This window comes from Elephantulus edwardii, unplaced genomic scaffold, assembly GCF_000299155.1.
Source record: "Elephantulus edwardii isolate Elephantulus edwardi_28Jun2011 unplaced genomic scaffold, EleEdw1.0 scaffold00099, whole genome shotgun sequence".
NCBI classification, from domain to species: Eukaryota; Metazoa; Chordata; class Mammalia; order Macroscelidea; family Macroscelididae; genus Elephantulus; species Elephantulus edwardii.
This window is the reverse complement of record NW_006399849.1, coordinates 10478363-10499699: the sequence shown is the minus strand read 5'-3', so window position 1 is coordinate 10499699 and position 21337 is coordinate 10478363. Positions and strand designations below refer to the sequence as shown.

Genomic DNA, 21337 nt, shown 5'->3' with positions numbered 1-21337 from the left:
AAACACTTTATTTTACTTTATTTGCTTTCTCCCTCCCACTCTGATTTTTATTTAAACCCTTATAATGTTGGGATATTAGGAAATAATTATTTTCAATGCTCATACTTTATCACAAGATTTTACAATTATTTGTAAACAGTTAAATGTTAATTGTTAATGACAAGACCCTTCTTTTTGAGCCTTGCCGTCCTTATTGGCACATTATTTTTGCTCCTTTTGAAAGATTCCATAGACTAAAAATTGCGCAATGACTTAACAGCTTTGCTTTTGTGAGGAAAGAGAAGCTCATTGAAAGAATGATTTGTTTAAAAAAAATGATTTGTTTAATTACACTATTGTTAACAATAATTTTTAAATGGTTAATTTTTATCAAAAGTTATGCCAGTTTATTTTAAGATTTATACCTCTTCAGTTGTATTTTGAGTATTGTACTTTTGGTGTGCCTTATTTTTAGTTATTTTAAGAGTGTAATTCCTCCCCGTAAGTAAAAGAATTCTGTTTTGGAGTAGTAAACATCTAGGCACACCCCATCCCAGTAAATTCTAATGTGACACTCTAAAAAATAAGATTTCTCATGAAATTCCTATTGTAGATTTGTCATAACTGAAGTATAGAAAAAGATTCTGATGATGAAAGAGGAAAATTGATGAAGTTAGAGGTCTAACAAAATTTCCAACTAAAAGGAACAACAAAAAGGTGGAGTCTTTTAGAAGAGGGAAAATTATATACTACAGTTGTTACATACTGTCAAGTCTACAGTGACTCAAACCTGCTCTTTCCTGAGCCAGTCAGTCTTAGTGTTTCTGACACACCTACTATCAATACTCCAGTTACCTCTGTCTCCTGACACTTCAAAACATGATATCCTTTTTCAGAAAATCTACATCACCAAAGTATGATGAGATGGAGTTTCAAATTCCTTGCCTCCAAGGAGCAGCTTGGTTTCATCCTCTCCAAGAGAGAAAATATGATAACTATAGGACAGAATTTGAGATACTTGTTTCAAAACACAAAGTAGGAAAAATTGTTTCACTACTTTAAGAGGCCATGTTTCTTAGGCAAAGCATTTTTTTAAAAAGTATTATTAATTGTAATTACTGTTTTTTTCTGATCCCTTTCTTTCACTGGGTACTTACCGTAGTAATTTTTTTATTTTTTTTTTAAAATACTCATCGAATGAGAGTCCGTTGGGAATGGACCTTGTAAATTATTATTTTGTAACAACTGTTGTTTGACAGTCTGGACATAACTTAGAACTTTGTACATTATCCATAAATATTGATACTAATTTTATTAGTATTTAAAAGAGTGATACATACAAGTTAATGGACTTTGAAAAACAAGGAATTAATGCAATATTATTCAAAATGGGTGACCCTGCAAGACATTATGCTGAGTGAAGTATCTCAGTCACAAAAATGACAAATACTGCATGGTGCCACTGTTGTAAAGCTGGACTGACCTCAGGGTTGAGAGGAGACTGAGAAGGATGGGTTCAGTAATTAATGTATTCTGCATTGAAACAAATGAGGGAGAAAACTGCTTAAGAGGGAAAATTATTAGGAATTTTTGTCTTGACAGGAGTCCAAAATGAAGGCTGTATAGTGGAGTGGACCTGGGAGGGAGGTATTGTAATACAATGAAAGAATTTTTCTTTTACTTTTCCAAGAGAGTAGTGTATTAGGGAGGATAGAAAAGTGCAACAAATGAATGAATGGAAATCCAAAGTCTCTAAATTTTCATTGAAATTAATAATAAATTAAAAACAAACAAAAAACAGGACAAAAAAAAGCTTAATGGACTAAAATTTCAGTGACACTTAATTTTTTTTATTTTCTTTGTTTACATACAGAATTCATATCCATTGTGTTTCACACTTAACCTTCATTCATTCATTGTGTTTTATAAAATTAATCCAAACTGATTATGACCACTATTACTCCATGCTTTCAGGGCCCTGTGGATCTTTCCCTAGTCCTTTACTCCTCCCCACCCCCAAATCAATCAATAGGTAAAAAAAAAATTTTTTTTTCTGTAATTCTCATGACTTGATAGTTTAAACATTTTGGGCCAAGGTATGTTTTGGTTTGTTGTTTTTTTTTAAAGAAAGCTTTTCAAATAGCTCTCTCATGTTTCGATTCAAATTGTATAGCATTGACACAGAATAGTAAAAAAAACAAAGTGAGCTTTTTTAATATAAGTATTGTGATTTCAGTTTTATTTTCATTATTGATGATGTTCATTTTAACTTAATGGTAATGTTTATCAAGGCTCTGGCAGATTAACAGCTAAAGAATGTTTTAGGGCATATATGTAGCAATTATATAAACAGGTTGTTCATCTTGGAAAAGTCTTTTAAAATATATTCATTTATTTGTATTCTGTTTCATGGTTTCTCTATTTAAGGGATTATATATCAAGCCTCCCAGAACGGTCCCCTAATACCACTCAGTTGTTAATAGAAAAGCTGGAAGCTCTAGTTTACTTGAAGAGATCTTAAAATAAAGGAGAATATGGGATTACCATAAGTCCGAATTGACTCAACAGCACCTAATGCATTATTGTATTTTTATTTAGATGAAATTATGTAACAAAATTCCTAACTAGCATAAACCTAATGTTTTAAAGTGGAAGCATTAGTGGTATTTAATCCATTTATAATATTGTAGAGCTGCCAACTCTGTCTAGTTTCAAAACTTTTCATCCAAAAAAAAACCAAAAAAACTGTAAACAGTGAATCAGTCACTCTTCATTTCCTCTGCCCCTGAGCACCTATTAGTTACCATTCTGCTATTTCTGTGGGTTTACTGATTCTGGTTATTGCATGTTCCATTATTTTCAAGTCCATCCATATTGTAGTCTCAGAACTCCATTTTCTTAGCTGAATACAGTCCATTGTATGCTTAAACACGTAACATGTAGTAGTCTTAGTAATAAGTCATTTTCTTTATGATTTTAACAATTTTCTGACTGGATCTTGTAAAGAAACTTCAGACATAGAACCATGAATAAATTGCAGAATTGATAAGAGGTGAAAAATTAGGATTCCCCCCCCTGCAGTTGTTGAGAATATACACAGTATAAACTTAGTTTAATTCAACACTTCCTTAATGTACAATTCAACCCAGTCGATTACTTCCTTAATAGTCTGTTTCTCTTCCCTTCACAGCACTACTCCCTATTTGTCACCTAATTTTTGAGTTACTGTTGTCATTATGATCCCATATAGATTGATGTTGAATGCACGCAAATTCCCATGGCAGATCTAGTGAAGCTAAATTATTGATGTCTGTGATAGTAGGCAAAGTGGGTTTTTTAGCTCCTTATCTCTGATTTAATCAAATGGCTAGGCAGAAATATGCAAACCAGCTGGCTGAATGATTCATAATAGGATTAGTTTTTGTCATCCTACGAAGTTTAAATTGAGCAAGTTTAAATAGTGGGGATCTAATTATCAAGAAGGAGGTAAAACAGAGAAAAAATATTCTTCAAGGCCAGAGATTCTGGCACCAGTCAAGACTGAGACCTGCATGAAACCACAAGCAACCACATTGGAGAACCAGAGACTGACATGAGACAGAGCTGACCTTTATTACTCCTGCTCCTTGGAGCCAGAGCCAGAGACCTTTGCCCAAACTTCTTGGAGAACTAGCAAGAGGAGACACCATCATTGGTAGGACCAAGAGAGCTTTTTAAAACTAGTTCAGAGGAACTGTGCCTATGCCTGTGAAGCTGTCCAGACTATTATTTTGCTGCCAACTTGACATAACTTCTGCATTAAACCCCATAGTTCTCTGATTTGTGTGTGTGTAGCTTTCTCAATGGATTTTGGATCCACCAGTGGAGCAGTACACTTGGTGTTAGCAGTACACTTGGTGTTAGTAAACATAGATACAGGATTGTGAAGACTGTACCTGAATTTAAGGGAATTGGTTTTGTATGTGGATGTCACTGATGGGGAAAAGTAGAGAAGGGAAAATGAGATTATATTAATAGCATTCAAATTCTGTCCTCACATTGCTCATCACTCTTTTTTATATTGGCTTAAAGACTCGGGCTATTTTTATTTATATTCTAAAAATTATCTGGGAGCAGTAGACTCAGGATTTCATTCAGCTTACATTTCTGTTTTGTGTTTCCCATCTTTTGTTCAAAATTCTTTTTTAAAAACTGATAGAAGTGTTTAGCAGTGGTAACTGGAACTCTACATTTAAATTCCTATTTATAGAGGCAGTTAGCCTCATGTTTTTTTTATACCTTCTAGTTTTGGATTTTCTTCCTCTGTTGCTTCTGTCTTATTTAAGCATTTCTAAAGTTTCCCTTTTACATTATCATACAATTGTACATATTAAACATTTGTTACTAGTGTGTTTTCTTCTTTCTTTTTTTTTTAAAAAAAACCCAAAACTCGCCAACAAAACCCTTATGCCCATTGCTGTGAAGTTGGAACCAGCTCATAGCTGACCTTCTAAAGGGTTTTTGGAAGTTATAAACCACGTGGGAAGAGATTGCCTGCGCACCTTTCTTCCTAGGAGCTGCAGATGGATTTAGATGGAAAAGTACCGTCTTTGACTTAAAATCACAAAGTAAATTTGGTTTAGAAAGACTAGATAACAGTCAGAATTATTGAAGTGGGTACAGTCACCGTGAGTCTTGTGATGCAATTGAGAAGAACAGTTTCTAAAATATTTCATTCTGGTTGGGATTATTTTAATTAAAACAAGCTTTTAAGTATTAAAGTTACTGAATACACACAGAGAAAATAGTATTATAAAATTCCCCATGTACCAGTATATATAGCTTTGGTGTATACAAACATACGAACAAATGGTTTCAATCAATTACTATGCGTATCCAGTATTAGCCATGAGGCTGATGTTCAGAGGAACTGTGCCTATTCAGACTATATCTTAAGATGTGTCATAGATTTAGTAATTGAATTATTTAATTTACTAAACGCCTGCTGCAGAGTGTCAAGGACTGCAGCCTATAATATGGATTGAGGCTCAGTGTCAAGAAGACAAAGATTCTCACCACTGGACCAATTGGCAGCATCAGGATGGATGGTGAAGAGATTGAGATTGTACACAGCTTTAGTTTGCTTGGCTCCATAGTCAACAGTCTTGGCACCAGCAGCCAGGAAATTAAAAGGCACATTGCCATGGGAAAGTCTGCTGTTAGGGACCTCTCCAAAGTGCTGAAGAGCAATGGTATCTCTTTGGAGACTAAGGTGCGTCTGATACAGGCCATGGTCTTCGCAATCACCTGTTATGCATCAGAGAGTTGGACAATGACCAAGGAGGATAGAAGGAGAATTGATGCCTTTGAGCTGTGGTGCTGGAGAAGAGTATTGAGAATGCCATGGACTGCTAGGAAAACAAACGGATTTGTCCTGGAGAGGGTTAAACTGGGTGGCTCCTTGGAGGCAAGGATTCTGAGGCTCTGTCTAACTTACTTTGGACATGTAGTGAGGAGAGACCGGTCCTTAGAGAGGGACATCATGCTTGGGAGGGTGGAGGGACAGCGCAGGAGAGGAAGGCCCTCTATGAGGTGGATTGATTCAGTGACTGGGATAATTGGGATGGGAGTGTCAGAGACAGTGCGATTGGCACAGGACAGAGAGGAGTTTAGGGCTGTTGTACATAGGGTCGCTTTGAGTCGCAGGCGACTCAATGGCACATAACAACAACAACTAATTTGTTGTCAAGACTTGAGTGTGACTATCTTTTAAAACTCAAGTTGTTGGGTTTCTGCGACTAACACACATGAAAGGAGATTGCCTGCCTGTCTCGTAGATTCTAACCTCCCATGAGGCCTTTGAATAGCAGTGCAAATCCCTGTAGACTGCACCACTGTGGCTATCATATCTAAAATAATTCCTTAATGCTATTATCCAACTTAAGTTCAAAATTGTGTGATTATTTCGTACACAAATGAGGGAGCTCTGGTGGCTGAGGGCTAATCTGACTGAGCATGGTTCAAATCTACCAGTGCCCCATGGGAAAAAGATTGGCTGTCTCCTCCCTTGCAGTTTACTGTCTGAAAACCTGTGAGAGGGCCAGCTATGAGTCTGTTTTAACTTGAGGTCGCATAACAGTAACATAAAACAAACATTTATTTTACAGAATTTGTTAGTTTGGTTAGTTTGCAGCTTGTTTCAGTATCTGTAGAATTTGTATGTTTGTTTGATCTCTTAAGCCATTTATTTGTTGATGAAACCAAATAATTTGTCCTGTTTTATGATCTATAGTTGACAGATTACTTCTAATAGTTGTCCTTTAAACTTTTTTTATTTTGTTTTTTATGTAAATTGCTAGGTTAGATTCAGGTTTTATTTGAGCTAGGAGTATTTTATCATGAATGGTACCATGTAAATTGCATTTAATCACATCAGATTTTTAAAAAAGAAACTTTGGAAATGTAGTTGACTTAAAATTAGGTACAAGTGTACAATTTGAAGAATTTTGTCATGTTTACAGTTCAATAGCTATTAGCACAATAAACATCATAAAATACATTTTTTGAAACCTTACAGCCTTTCTACCCTCCGTAACTAATCTGCTTTCTTGCACTATAGTTTCACCTTTTAAAAAAAGGTTCATTGTATATGAGATGTTGCAGTAATAAAAATTTTGTGTTTTTTTTTTTTATAAAAAGATAATTTTGACCAGTAGCTGCAGGTCTAATTTCTTCCAATGTTGTATGAACAGGGACTTGCCATGAGGTGTTGAAGCCTTGTTTCACTGAGTCGGAGAGACTGGACCTAAATGGCGCAGCATGACTTTGCTCCAGCCTGGCTTAATTTTCCTACTCCACCATCATCAACAAAGGTATTTTCAGTCTCCCTCTCTTTCATTCATATTTATATGGATATGCATTAAAACTTTTTCTATACTTCTGATAATGTAATTTACTTTTCCCTATACACATTTTCTAAAAATTGTAAGTTTTTGAAGATTTCCATATAAATAAACTTCTTTTTCACATATTTAAGGCTTAAAAGCCATAATACTAACATTTTGGGAATGATGTGGACATAAGATTCTTGAATACAAGAAATTCTCATGTTACGTAAAAACGAAATAGAATAGAATGTATATTTACAGATATTAAGACTGTTTTAAGACATGAAATTGTCATCTACTTTAAGATGCCCTAATAATTTTCCAAGCAGAATGCTGTATGTGAGGCTTTGAGCTTCAGCTCTTCCAGTTTTCCTTAATGTATGTCATTAATGTTCTCTTTTAATAGTAGGCTGCTGCTGCTGTTAGGTGCCATCAAAGTTTCTCAGCTCATAGCAAGCCTTTGTACAATAGATTGAAACCTGAGCTCTGGTAGCCTAGTGGCAAGAAGCTGCACTGCAGTCCCAGAGGTATACAGTTTGAATCCACCTGATACTCTGCTGGAAAAGGAGGGGCAATCTCCTGTATCATTTAGATCCGATTTGATAGTACACACACAAAAAATTTAAAAAAAAAAATTTCTTAAAAACAAATCGATGGAAAAAATGTCATTCCATTTCATTAAGTTCTTCAACTCCTTCACTGACTCTCTACTTTTTTAAAAAGAGCTTAGTATCCCTTTCCAAAGACTAGCCTCTACTGAAATACTGCCCATAGTGAATGAGACAATCTCTGCCCAATTTTTCCTCTAAGGAGCACCCTCTTCCATTTCTTCCAAATCTGATTTGTTCTTTTGGCAGTCCATGATAATATACTCAGTACTTGTGAGTGAAATCAAAAGTCAAAGGCATTGTTGTTAAATGCCGTCGAATCATCTGTGGCCCGTAGCTACCCTGTGTACAACAGCTCTGAACTCTTTGCTGTCCTGAGTCAGTCTCACTAATTCTGACACACCAACCCCCATTGCCCCAGTTACTGTATCATCCATCTCATCTGGGATCATCATCTCCTGCGCTGTCCCTCCATCCTTCCGAGTCCCTCCTGGGCACGTGCTCAAAATATGTGAGACGGAGTTTCAAAATCCTAGTCTCACTCTCGCCCATCTGCCCAAGATGCCGAAGGGAAGGAAGGCCAAAGGGAAGATGTTGTCCCCAGCACCCATCGTGGACAAGAAGCAGGAGGCCAAGAAGGTGGTGAATCCCCTGTTCGAGAAAAGATCAAAAAACTTTGGCATCGGACAGGACATTCAACCCATAAGGGATCTTACCAACTTTGCCAAATGGCCCCCCTACATCTGAATGCAACAGCAAAGGGCAGTCCTCTACAAACGACTCAAGGTGCCACCCACCATTAACCAGTTTACTCAGACCTTAGACCACCACATGGCTGCTCAGCTGCTGAAGCCGGCCCACAAGTACTGACCAGAGACCAAGAAGGAGAAGAAGAAGAGGCTGCTCGCAAAGAATACACCCTCACCAAGAGACCCCTTGTCCTCCGTGCCAGGGTGAACACGACCACCACTCTGGTGGAGAACGAGAAGGCCCAGCTGGTGATCACACATGACGTAGACCCCGTAGAATTGGTGGCCTTCCTGTGGGCCTTGTGTTGAAAGATGGGTGTTCCCTATTGCATCATCAAGGACAAGGCCAGGCTGGGCCACCTTGTTCATCAGAAGACCTGTACCATTGTTGTCTTCACACAGGTGAACCCGGAATAATATAAAGGCACTCTTGTGAAGCTGGTAGAAGCCATCAGAACCAATTACAGCGACAGATAATGATGAGATCTGGCGCTACTGGGATGGCAAAGTCCTGGTGTCCAAGTCAGTGGCCAGCATCGCCAAGCTGGAGAAGGCCAAGGCCAAAGAACTCGCCACCAAACTGGGCTGATGTACACACTGACTTTTCTGTACATAAGAATAAACTTATTCCCCATCTGCCACTTGGCATTGTGGGTTGGGAAAAAAAAAAGTATCCTAACCTCCAAGAAGAAGAGATCTGGTTTCACCCTTTCCAAGACAGTCTTTATTTGTTTTCTTGCCAGTCAACGGAATGTTCAGGACTCTTCTTCAGCACCACCACTCGAAGGCATCAATTCTTCTTCTGTCATCCTTAGTTGTTGTCCAGCTCTCTGAAACATAACAAGTAATTGCAAAGACTATGACCTGGATGAGGTGCACCTTAGTCTCTAGACTGACATGGTTGCTTTTCTGTACCTCTGGAGAGGTCCCTGACAGTACATTTCCCAATGCAACTTGTCATTTGATTTCCTGAGTGCTGGCGTTAAGAGTGTTGATTTGTGGAGCCAAGCAAGCTGTAATTATTAACAACCTCAGTCTCTTCTCCATCAATCATGGTGCTAATAATTGGCCCAGTGGTGAGAATCTTTGCCTTCTTGATGTTCAGCTTCAATCCGTATTGAAGATTATAGTCCTTGACCACCTACAGCAAGAGCTTAAGGTCTTCCTCAGTTTCAGCAAGCAGGCTTGTGTCATCTGCGTAATGCAGATTGATGAGTCTTCCTTCAATCTTGATACCACATTCCTCCTCATAAAGCCCTTCTTCCTGAATGATCTGTATACAGTTTGAAAAGGTATGGAGACAGGATGCATCCCTGATGCACTTCCTGATTTTGAACCACACAGTGTTTCCCTGCTCTGAGGACTGCTTCCTGGTCAGAGTGTAAGTTTCACATGAGCATAATTCCCTGTTCTGAGATTCCCATTTTTTGTTAGATTAGCCACAATTCGTTGTGATCCACATAGTCAAATGCCTTTGCATAGTCAGTGAAACACAGATGACATACATCTGGTACTCTGCTTTCTGCCATGATTCATCTGACATGGGCAACTTCTTCAAAACCCAGCTTATATTTCTAGTAGTTTTTCTGTCAAAGTATTGTTCCAGTTGTTTCTTGGATAATCGTCAGCAGGATTTTGCTAGTGAGTGACACTGTGCAGTAATCTCCACACTCTGTTGGGTCACCTTTTTTTGGAATGGGAATAAATAATGGATCTCTCCAGTCAGTTGGCCACGTAATTGTCCTCCAAATTTCTTGGCACAACTTGGTGAGCATATCCAGAAGTACAGACGTTGAATTAGCTGCATACCTCACTATGGACTATCCCACTAGAATGTCTTTCTTAATAATCACAAGTTCACGGAAAGGAAATTTTATGGAAACCGTTTTTAAAAAACGGTTCTTTAATAAACGGTTCTTAATAAAATTTGTCTCATAATGTATGGGAAAAGTTGCATTGAAATGACAAAATTTCCTAGAAAATAAATTTTTTAGTATTTGATGATGGATATTACTAGATTAACTGGTGTGCCTGCTTCTATTTTCATGTTGTGAATATATAGGGTAGTATTCAACATGTGACTTTTATTCTGTACTCTTACCATAGAACAAACTTTATAACTACATAAGATGACTAAACATTTTATTTCATAGACTATCAAATGAGAGTCCTAAGTTTCTAGTAAATAGAGACTCCTGAAAGATCACTTGCTATTTACAGGCCTTTGCCCCTTTTCTGGCCTTTTTCAAAGCCTGGATGCTGAAATTATTATGTGAGTTTCTGTATCTCCTTCTATTTCCCTTTTTAGTTTATTTTCTCTGATAATAGGTATAAGACTTGGTTTTTATTTTTAAGATGTTCCACTGTAAAAATTACCAAGATTTGGAATGTTGTTTACAAACATAAGAATTTTAAGTTTTACCTGAGGTTAAGATTGGTAATAGTTGTTGTGTTATAAATTCTTTATTGCTTTCTAGTTCCTTACTGTTGCTTGAGCAGTATATAGCTAATGATGATTTTAATTTCTGAGAATTGCATTTATTTCCTCAGAGTATTCCAAATTACCTCTAGAACATGTCGGCATGGACTTTAAACAAACCAGTTTTTTAATCTATTTCTTCATACCTTGGGATATATAAAATTATTTTCTCAAACCTTGTGTAACCTAGTTTATGTATTTTTATCTTCATTTAACGATAATCTCTTGTTTTCTGCTTTATCCTATTACCTTGGAGCTCTTAAATTCATTCAGTGATTCCCATTTATAATTCGTATTTTACTGTGTACCAGAGATGTTCGCGTTCTTAATCTTGCCTTGAATAAATAGTATATATATTTATTACTATTGAGTTCTCTATTTTGGAATATTTAAATTATTGTCTGAAATGATGATGTGGAGCCTTGAATTAAAAGGAAAGTTTTTAGAGTGTTATTTTTGGCCATTTTTCCATGTGAAGAATTATAGCACCACCATCTGGTAAAATTTTCAATTGCACAGTTTTAGCACATTAGTCGCTTTTGAACTATTTTGACTCATAGTAAGACTTAAATTGAGCATTTTCATTTTTATATGCACATAACATAGATAATAGATATATCTGTGTTGCATTAATAGTTTCTTTTGTGGTTTTCTGTTTAAAGGTTTTCCCTCATTGAAAGTATCATTTATGACCACTTTTATCGTCTATCACATGTAATTTGCACGGTAACATTTTTATCATTGATAGTGGTGATTATAATGTCCTTTCAAGTTGAAATCAACTCATAGCTGACCCTCTAGCACATTTTCAGAGACTGTGTGTCACACGAGAGGAGATTGACCTTTATCTTTCTGCAGAGCAGCTGGTAGACTCAAACTATTTGCCTTTTGGTTGACAGTGAAGCTCCTTATTATTGGAGGAATATTTCAAAAATTCTTCTTTATTTTAGTTGCTGCTTCCTGTTATTTTACCTTCAGTAAAGTGAAATTGTTTTTAAGGGCCATGTTGGTGTGGCTAGAGTTCTGTCATATGAAAGTAGCAGCACTATAACAAAAATATCAGTAGTGAAGAGGTAATATTAGTTTTGAAAGGTAGCCAAAAATTTGATCTAATTGTCCATCATTTGTTAACCTCCCAGTTCCCCAAATATGACCTCCTTTAATGCAAGACTGTGGGTCAGACTGAAAGGCCCACAGTTTTAATCCACCAGTCACTCTACAGGAGAAAGATGATCAGTCTTTTCCTGTAAAGGTTTACAGCCTCAGAAACCTGATAGAGGGTCACTGAGTCAAAACCGGCTAACAGCATTTACTCAGTTTGGTTTTTGAATGATTCTAATTAACTCACCATACAAGAGACCCTAATCTACATGAGTGAGTTCATATTAGTAGCTGCATAATTTCAGTTTTCATCTTAACAGATGTCTTTAATATATTTAACTGGTTTTTAGAGTGAGTGGTGAGATGACTACTAGATCACTGGCAAAAACATGAGTCAGTATGTTTATAATATGTCTAGTCAGTGAGATTCAAAATGACAGATGAGGTCCTAGACATTTTCACCTGGCTTTGCAGGGAAATTTGGAGGACAGCTGCCTAGGGTTCCCAGGATCAAGAAAGGTGATCCAACACAGTGTGGAAACTATCAAACAGTATGATTTACAAACAAAATACTCCTCAAGATAATTTTTTTTAAATGGCTAGAACAGTACATAGAGAACTGCCAGAAGTTCAACTTGGATTTAGAAGAGGCAATGGCACCGAGGATATCATTTGCTAATATCAGATGGATTCTTGCCAAAAACACAGAATATCTTAAGAATGTGTGCCTGTGCTTTACAGATTATGCGGTCATTTGACTATATTGATCATAACAAATTATGGCTAAGATTGAGACGGATCATAGTATCAGAACACTTCTTAATTGTGCTCCTACAAAGCCTGTACATAACACCAAGAAGCTGTTGTACAAACAGCAAGAGAAAAGATCAATTTAAAACTTAAGAAAAGTGCATCAGGATTGTAGCCTTTCTTCATTCCTATTCAATATTTATGCTGAGCAAATTATTTGAGTATCCTGAGCAAATAATTCAAGAACCTGGACCCTGAAGAAGAATCTGGCATCAGGATTGGAGGAAGACTGAACAACAAGCTGTGTTATGCGTATGACACATTCTTGGTTGCTGAAAATGAAGAGGCCTTGAAATACTTAATGCAGAAAATCCAATACTGGAACTTTCAGTAGGAATTGTATCTCAAGATTAACAAAACAAAAAATCTCACCACTGAACTGATAGTTGACATGATGGAGAAAAGTTTGAAACAGTTGACCACTTCATCTTCAGTGAATCCACACTCAGTATACTTGATACCAGCGGCCAGGACATCAGGAGACTTCGTGTACTGGGGAAGGGTGCAATCAAGTATCTCTCCAAATTACTGAATAGCTTGTTAGTTTTAGGACTAAGGTGCTCCTATTTCAGATCATTGTCTTTCCAATCACTTGCTGGGTTGATACTAGCCGAACATTGAATAAGGATGATAGAAGAAAAAATGATGCCTTTGAATTGTTTTGGAGAAGAGTACTGAATATTCCATGGACTATCAAAAGAAATGGTGAATGTCTTGAGAAGGTAAAGTCAGAGTGCTCCTTGGAGACAAGGATGGTGAATCTTTGTCTTGTTGAGGAGGAATGTGGCATCAGGATTGGTGGAAGATTCCTCAACAACCTGTGTTACGCAGATGGCACAACCCTGCTTACTGAAACTGAGGAGGACCAGAAGCACTTGATGTAGAAGGACAAAAAGGACTGCAGCCTTCAATGTGGTTTGAAGCTCAACATAAGGAAAACAAAGATTCTCACCACTGGGCCAGTTGGCAGCATCATTATGGATGGTGAAGAGATTGAGATTGTTAACAGGTTTATTTTGCTTGGTTCCACAGGTAACAATCTTGGTACCACTAGCCAGGAAATCAAGAGACGAATTGCATTGGGGAAATCAGCTGTCAGGGACCTCTCCAGAGGACTGAAAAGCAATGACATCAAGCTGGAGATTAAGGTTTGCCTGATGTAGGCCATAGTCTTTGCAGTTGTGTGCTGTGAGTCAGAGAACTGGACATTGACTAAAGATGATAGAGAATTGATGCTTTTGAGCTGTGGTGCTGGAGAAGAGTGTTGACTGTATCGTGGACTAATTGTAGAACAGACAGGTTCGTTCTGGAGAGGGTGAAACTGGGCTGCTACTTGTAGGGAGATTCTGAAGCTTTGTGTGACATAGTTTGGACATGTTGCAAGGAGAGACCAGTCCTTGGAGAGGGACATCATGTTTGGGAGGGTGGAGGGACAGTGCAAGAGAGGAAGACCCCTTGAGATGGATTGATTTGAGTGATTGGGTTAATGGTGTGTCAGAGACAGTGAAGTTGGCACAGGATAGAGCGGGATTTAGGGCTCTTGTTGCTATGAGTCACAAGCGACTCGATGGCATATAACAACAAAAACATATTTTGGATATGTTGATAGTAGAGGTTTTCCCTTGGAAATGGACATCATGTTTGGAAAGGTGGGGGACAGCCAAGGACAACACCGTCCACCAGATGGATTGATAAGTGACGGCAGCAGTGCTCTAGAATGTGTCTTAAGAGTGTGAGCTTGGTACAGGGTAGAAAAGGGTTCAGCCCTGCTTTCATAGGGTCATTGTGAGTTATACTTGACTTGATGGCACCCTAACAAAAAGTAAGTAAAAGTGTTTAAAGCACAGGTTTTATCTTTCATAGGAACCATTTGTGCTTAGCTGTCCCTTAACTGGTTAATTCAGTTTTATAGGATTGTTGAGACGCTTGGTGGACATCATCTCTTCTCTTTTAATTTAATCAGTGACAAAGGCCAGGGCATGTTAAGTATCTTACACGATATAAGCCAGTGAGTGGCTGTTGGGGTTTTTTTTTATTTCTTTTTGTTTTTTTTTGCAAGTGCCAAAGAAAGCCCTATTTACTCCCAAAAGTAGTTGTGGTTTTGTGTGTGCCCCCCCCCCAAAAAAAACCCCCAGAGATTCTCCTAGGCTAGGTGAGCTGCACATGATAATAGTCTTTTCCTTTGACTTATGAATCCTTATTTCTCTAACCTGGTAGGTAAGAAGAAGCTGTGCTGCCAACTCACAGACATGTGATTTGAATCTACTAGCTTCTCTGCATGAGAAAGATGATGAGTTAGAGCCTCCCACTGGATGGAGGGTCAGCTAACTTGAGTCCGTTCTGACTTGATAGCAGTGAGTTTTTGCCCATTGTAGAAGATGCTTGGTGGTATAGTGGTTTCATAACAAAAAATTGGTGATTCAGGACTGTTCATTGGTGGTAGAGAGATTGTGACACTTTGCTTCAGTAAAGATTTGAAACCCTGTGTGGTAGTTAATTTATGTCTGGTAGGTTTGCTATGAGTTAGAGTGGATTTAATGGGAGTGAGTTGTGCTTTGTTTTTTCAATTCTAGGAACACAGACTAATATAGTTTGACTTTTCAGATTATCTGCTCAGCATAAGATTGAATATGTATGGTGAAAAAATACAGTCCTGTTGGCACACTGTTCTGATTTTCAACCATGTATTATCCCTTTCTCTAGTCCTAATGCTACATTCTTTTTCAAAGAGTCCAACTTCTTGAATAATATGCTCTGCAATACAGATTGAATAGGTATGGCGAGACTACATCCCTGACAAACTCCTTTAAATTAAAACTGGGAACTCTGGTGACTCTAGCAGCAGGGAACTACACTGCAATCCTGAAGGCATGTGGTTCAAATCCTACCAGACTTAATTTTTTTCTTCAGTTGATTCAGCTTGAGGAATACTATATTGTTTCATTCTGTTCTGGTTTTCTAAATCCAGGTCTTTGTGTTTTTGTCATTCCGTGCTGCCTTTTGGAATTTTCTGTTCAGCTCTTTAGTGTCTTGGATTCTTCCTTGTGCTTTGGCTTCTCTAGGTTCCAGTGCAATTTTCAGAGTTTCTTCTGACATCCATTTTGGTTCAAAATTGGGAAGGGTGTACGCCAGGGATTTGTCCTATCTCCATACCTTTTCAACCTGTAAGCAGAGCAGATTATCCAAGAGACTGGGCTCTATGAGGAGAAGCGTGGCATTAGGATTGGTGGATGATCTATCAACAGTCTGCGTTATTCAGATGACACAACCCTGCTCGCTGAAACTGAAGAGGACCTCATGCACTTACTGCAGAGGGTCAAGGACTACAGCCTTCAATATGGACCGAGGCTTAATGTCAAGACAAAAATTCTCACCACTGGACCAATCGGTGGTAGCATCAGGATGGATGGCAAAGAGATTGAGATTGTTCACAGCTTCAGTTTGCTCAGCTCCCCAGTCAACACTCTTGGCACCACTAGCCAGGAAATCAAAAAACGTATTGCCATGGGAAAGTCTGCCGTTAGGGACCTCTCTAAAGTATTCAAGAGCAACGGTGTCTCTCTGGAGACTAAGGTGCGCCTGATACAGGCCATGGTTATTGCAATCACTTGTTATGCATCAAAGGGTTGGACAGTGACTAGGGAGGATAGAAGGAGAATTGACGCCTTTGAGCTGTGGTGCTGGAGAAAAGTATTTGAATGTACCATGGACTGCCAAGAAAACAAACATTCATCCTAGAGAGGGTTAAACCAGGCTACTCCTTGGAGGCAAGGATTCTGGGGCTTCGTCTGACATACTTTGGACATGTTGTAAGGAGAGACAGGTCTTTGGAGAGGGACATCGTGCTGGGTAGAGTAGAGGGACAGCGCAGGAGGGGAAGAAGACTCTCTATGAGGTGGATTGATTCAGTGAGGGGTAATCGGGCTGGGTGTGTCAGAGGCAATAGGATTGGCACAGGATAGAGTAGTGTTTAGGGCTGTTGTACATAGGGTCGCTGTGAGTCGCAAACGACTTAACGGCACATAACAACAACAGTCTTAGACAATATTTCTCCTTTTATGACTGTCTTTGGGTGGTGTATCTCGTCCATAAGAAGTTTCACTTCTCTCATGATTTGAATCCACCATTCATGGGAGAAAGATGAGCAGTCTCTTTGGGTGACAATTAGAGCCTCCAGAAACCTTTGTAGGAACAGCTATGAGGTGATTCTGGTGAATGAGTTTTTATTTCACTCTATAATTTCCTAGATCATCTGCATCAAGCACTGTTTCATGCTGTCATTCATGGATCTTTTTTGTGGTGTTGCAGATTTCTTTGTTTCGTCTGCTTTTTCTGTGCCAACTTCATTTTGACTTTTGTCTTCTTAATCTCCAGCATCATTTGGGGAACATACTTGCTTGTCAGCCAGTACCTACTCTGGGCATTGTTGAAATACTGTTTCTGGGCCAGTCAGAAAATAGCTCTCAAAAAATTCAAGTGACTGCAGTGTGTCTGCTCTGTTCACATTTTCATGTATTTTCCTATGTGATATTTTCATTCAGTTTCTAATAACTGCTTGAACTCCACCTTTTATTGTTTCCTTTGAAACTTGGGATTCCAGGATTATCTTCTATGTTGTAGTCTTTGTTGAAGGTCTCGGCTGTTGTTGCCTGCCTCATTTAAAATAGCTTTAGTATTTTTCCTTAGAATAATCTAGGAAAATTTTTTACAATCTGCAGTCATAATTTTATGTTCGAGTAGATATTAACTAAATAAATAACAAGTTATTTGTTGTTGTTAAGTGCCGTTGAGTCGCAGGCAACTCATAGTGACTCTATAAAGGAGCGTCCTGGACGCTTGGGTGCCTTTTGTCCTCTCTCTGGTTCATAGGGTTTCCGGAGGCATGCTTTTATGGAAGTGGATGCCACTCCTCCTTCCAAAACAAGTTATTCACTAGCCTTTTTTTTATCCGCAGAAAATGAACACTACGAGAATGAAGTTACAAATTGCAAAACTAAATTAATACCCTCCTTATAGTTCTTTGACAAAAATTGCTGGAATTTTAGCTGAGAGATCATTTTTTTTTAATATTGGGTTAATATTTTGGGGTGGGTGGTTTTTTTTTTTGTTTTGTTTTGTTAATGTTTTCCCCAACTTCAAAACTGTGACAGAAGTCTGTGTTAATGACTAAACCATTCTTACTTTGGTAAAAGCATACATAGCAAAACATATATAAGAATAAGGCACTTTGTTTTGCATTGTTTTCCTTTAAGTAAAATTTTACTTTTTATATTTTGGATAAGTGGATATAGTTTTTAAGCTTTCTGAGAAAATGGATTTATAGTGGAATCTACATTTAAAATTGCCAGTTATCAAACACCTTGGAAATAACTTAAGCATGCTCCTCTTAATCATGTAAAATTCTTTTTTTTAAATTTTTTTTTTTATTTCCATTAATTCACTGTTGCACTTTTCTCCCCTCCTAACACACACACACACACACACACACCCAGTATACTACCCTCTTGGAAAAGTAAAAGAATCATTGTTTTACAATCCTTTCCCCCAGGTCCACTCCACTATGCAGCCTTCGCTCTGGACTCGTCATGACAAAAATACCTAGTCACATATTTCTCCATCATCTGTTTCAATGCAGTTTACATTATTGAACCCATCTTTCTCAATCTCTCCCCCAACCCCAAGGTCAGTCCTATTTTACAACAGTGTCACCATGCAGTATTTGTCCTTTTGTGACTGAGATACTTCACTCAGCATAATGTCTTCCAGAGTCACCCATTTTGAATAATATTGCTTGAGTTCCTTGTTTTTCAATGCAGCGTAGTATTCCATTGTGTGAATGAATATACTGCAGCTTCTCCATCCATTCATTTGTTGATGGACACTTAGGTGGTTTCTAACTCCTTGGCTATTGTGAACAAAGCCGCGATAAACATGGGTGTGCTGTGACTGGAGCGGTGGGAATAACTGCATTTGAGATGGCTAGGTTGGCACAGGATAGAACAGCATTTAGAGCTCTTGTACATAGGGTCGCTATGAGTCGCAAGCAACTCGGTGGCACATAACAACAACAACCATCTTAGTCAGTTCCCACTCATAGTTTGTTGTCTGCAGCAGAATGAAATACTGGCTGATCTTTCATAAAGAAGTCATGGTTTGGTTTAACTCATTATGTTAGTCCTTGTCAAAAGAGCAAAGACCACGTGGGGACAACTATATCTGATTTTCAGCTTCACAAAGTTAACTGTCCTTGTCCACAACATCAATAGCACACCATCAGTTCTGTGAGGTGAAACATGTCCCCAACACTCCTGTATCTCTCTACTTACCTCAATACCAGATTTTTTTAAAATAATTTTACTTCTTTTAATTGTGATTTTAACCAAAGTTTACAGAAAAGTTAGATTTTCATTCATTTATTCTTGCATATTTTACACCCTCTCCCTCCCTTCTCCCTTCCTTGGTTCTCTTTAAATGACAAATTTGTTTATTGTGGCACAATTACCTCCCGCCCAGTTCTCTTTGCAATGTACTTTTTATTCTGGGCGTATGTATAATGCCTAATCATATATTCCTTTTAGTTATTTCTTTCATCTGTTCCGATGCAGTGTTCATTATCTATCCACTCTTAGCTCTCTTCTCCTCTTAACCTCCTGTGTCAACCTGCTTTATAACAGTGGTGCTATGTAGTAGTGTCCTTTTGTGACTGAGCTATTTCGCTCAGCATAATGTCCTCTAGGGTTACCTGTGTTGTATATTGTTTTATGAGTTCATTGTGTGTGGGGTTTTTTCAGTGCTGCATAGTATTCCATTGTATAAATATACCATGGTTTTTCTATCCATTCATTTGTTGATGAGCATTTGGGGTTGCTTCCATCTCTATGCTATTGTAAATAACACAGCAGTAAACATGGATGCTGTCTGTCTGTTTGGATGGCAGTTCTGGTTTCTTTAGGGTGTATTCTCAATAGTGGCATTGCTGAGTCAGATGATAATTCTTTTCCCCACTTTTTGAGAAATGCCAAGCTGCCTTCCATAGTGGTTGCACCCTTTGAAACTCTTACCCAGCAGTATAAAGGGTACTCATCTCTCCACAACCTCACCAGCATATATTGTTTGCTGCTCTGTTTGAACTTTGCTATTGTTGCTGGGGCATGACGATGTCTCATAGTTGTTTTGATTTGCATCTTTCTGGTAGCTGTGGATTTTGCATATATTTCTCCATGAGTTTATTTGCCATCTGAATGTTGTTTTTGGTGAAGTATCTGTCTATTCACATCCTGTGCCCATTTTGCTATTGGATTCTTTACCTTTTTCTCATTGAGGTGCTGGCATAGTCTGTAAACTATAGATATGAGTCCCTAATCAGATATGTCCTTACTAAATATTTTTCCCAGTCTATCGCTCTCCTTTTTACCCTGTTGGAGAAGCTTTCGATGTGCATAGGGATTTGATTCTTAGAAGCTTGGAAGACTGTTCATACCGTCAATTAGGGCTTCTAGAGTTCTCCCAAGTTTTTTTGTAGTGTTTTTAAAAGTCTTTGGTTTTACTCCTAGGACCTTGATCCATCTTGAGTTAGTTTTTGTTTGGTGAGGTATGTGTCTTTCTTTAGTTTTCTAGAGATGGTTTTCCGAAGTGATGTTTTTTAATTTTAAACAAAAAGTCTGTCATTTCTCTACTTAGCTAATTTCATTGTCTTATCCAAAAGCAGTTGAGCATAGAGAGATGAGCTGACTTCTGGGTTCTCAGTTTAATCCATTGATCTGTGTGTCCATCATTGAGTCAGTATCACTGTCTTAACCACCAACTTGTGTCGTAGGATTTGAAATCAGGAAGTGTCATGCCTCTTACCTTGTTTCTCCATTTTTTTTTAGAAGTGCTTTGCTTATTACAGGTACTCAGGGTCTCTTCCCATTCTAAATAAAATCCAGTCTTCTGCTTTGCTGGCTCCAAAATCCAAAGTGATAGCTCACAGACCACACAGAACCATACTGGAGAAGTCAAAAGTTTATGACCCAGACTAATAACAATACATTCAAGACGTCTTGCTCCCGAAATGTGCAAGCAGGCACCTCAGCCCTTGAGCCTTGTGGCTTTTTGGCCAGTATTCCCAAGATTATAATCCTGATTATAATACTGACTTTCCCTAATTGTCTAACACAGTTCTCATTCCTGCCAATATTGGCTCTCCGTCTCCTCTCATGTTGGGGTCTCCAGTTTGGCCTTCGGTTTTAGTGCTGTAGCTGGAGTTGGAATAGAAAGGGTGGTCTACATTGTCTTACTTTCTCTTCAGTGGTACCAGAAGAGCTATCTGTCTCTTACTCTGGCTTAATTCAGTGGTGGGACTATTCCCTTTGTAGATTGTTGAGACTGACCAGTCATCTTGTAGATAGGTTAACACTACCATTTTCATATTACTGCCAATCTAAGAAGCATCCTCTCTTCTTAATACAGTAAGTACTTCAGCACATAAAAAGTTAATCTTTTGGCCAAGAAAGAAATTTTGAACGATAAACCTTAGATACTCAAAGCCCTTTAAGTTCTTCTTCTCCTTTGTTGACCCTCCTCTGCTTGTCCATGTGTTACGTACTTTCCATGATGTGACACAAAATCTTAATAATAACGCCTCTAAAGAGCATCTTCTCTACAGATCTTGCAAGGCGGATTTGTTTATTGCATTTTTCCCCCCCAACACAACAATTCAGAGGGATCACTTCTTCTGAGATTGAGTCTATTATTGCAGCCACT

General features: G+C 38.2%; 1 protein-coding gene across 4 annotated transcripts in view; it reads left to right on the top strand.

The window, feature by feature from the left end:
• GPBP1 (GC-rich promoter binding protein 1) overlaps positions 1 to 21337 on the top strand; it is an 81004-nt gene that overhangs the window by 33485 nt on the left and 26182 nt on the right. For 2 of the 4 annotated variants that reach the window (XM_006891528.1, XM_006891529.1), the window contains exons 1-2: positions 6768 to 6839; positions 17213 to 17224. In XM_006891528.1, the coding sequence (XP_006891590.1) occupies positions 6768 to 6839; positions 17213 to 17224 (84 nt within the window). Of the gene's footprint in view, positions 1 to 6710; positions 6840 to 17212; positions 17225 to 21337 lie in introns of those variants that run through there. The other 2 variants (XM_006891527.1, XM_006891526.1) reach the window with 2 other exon arrangements.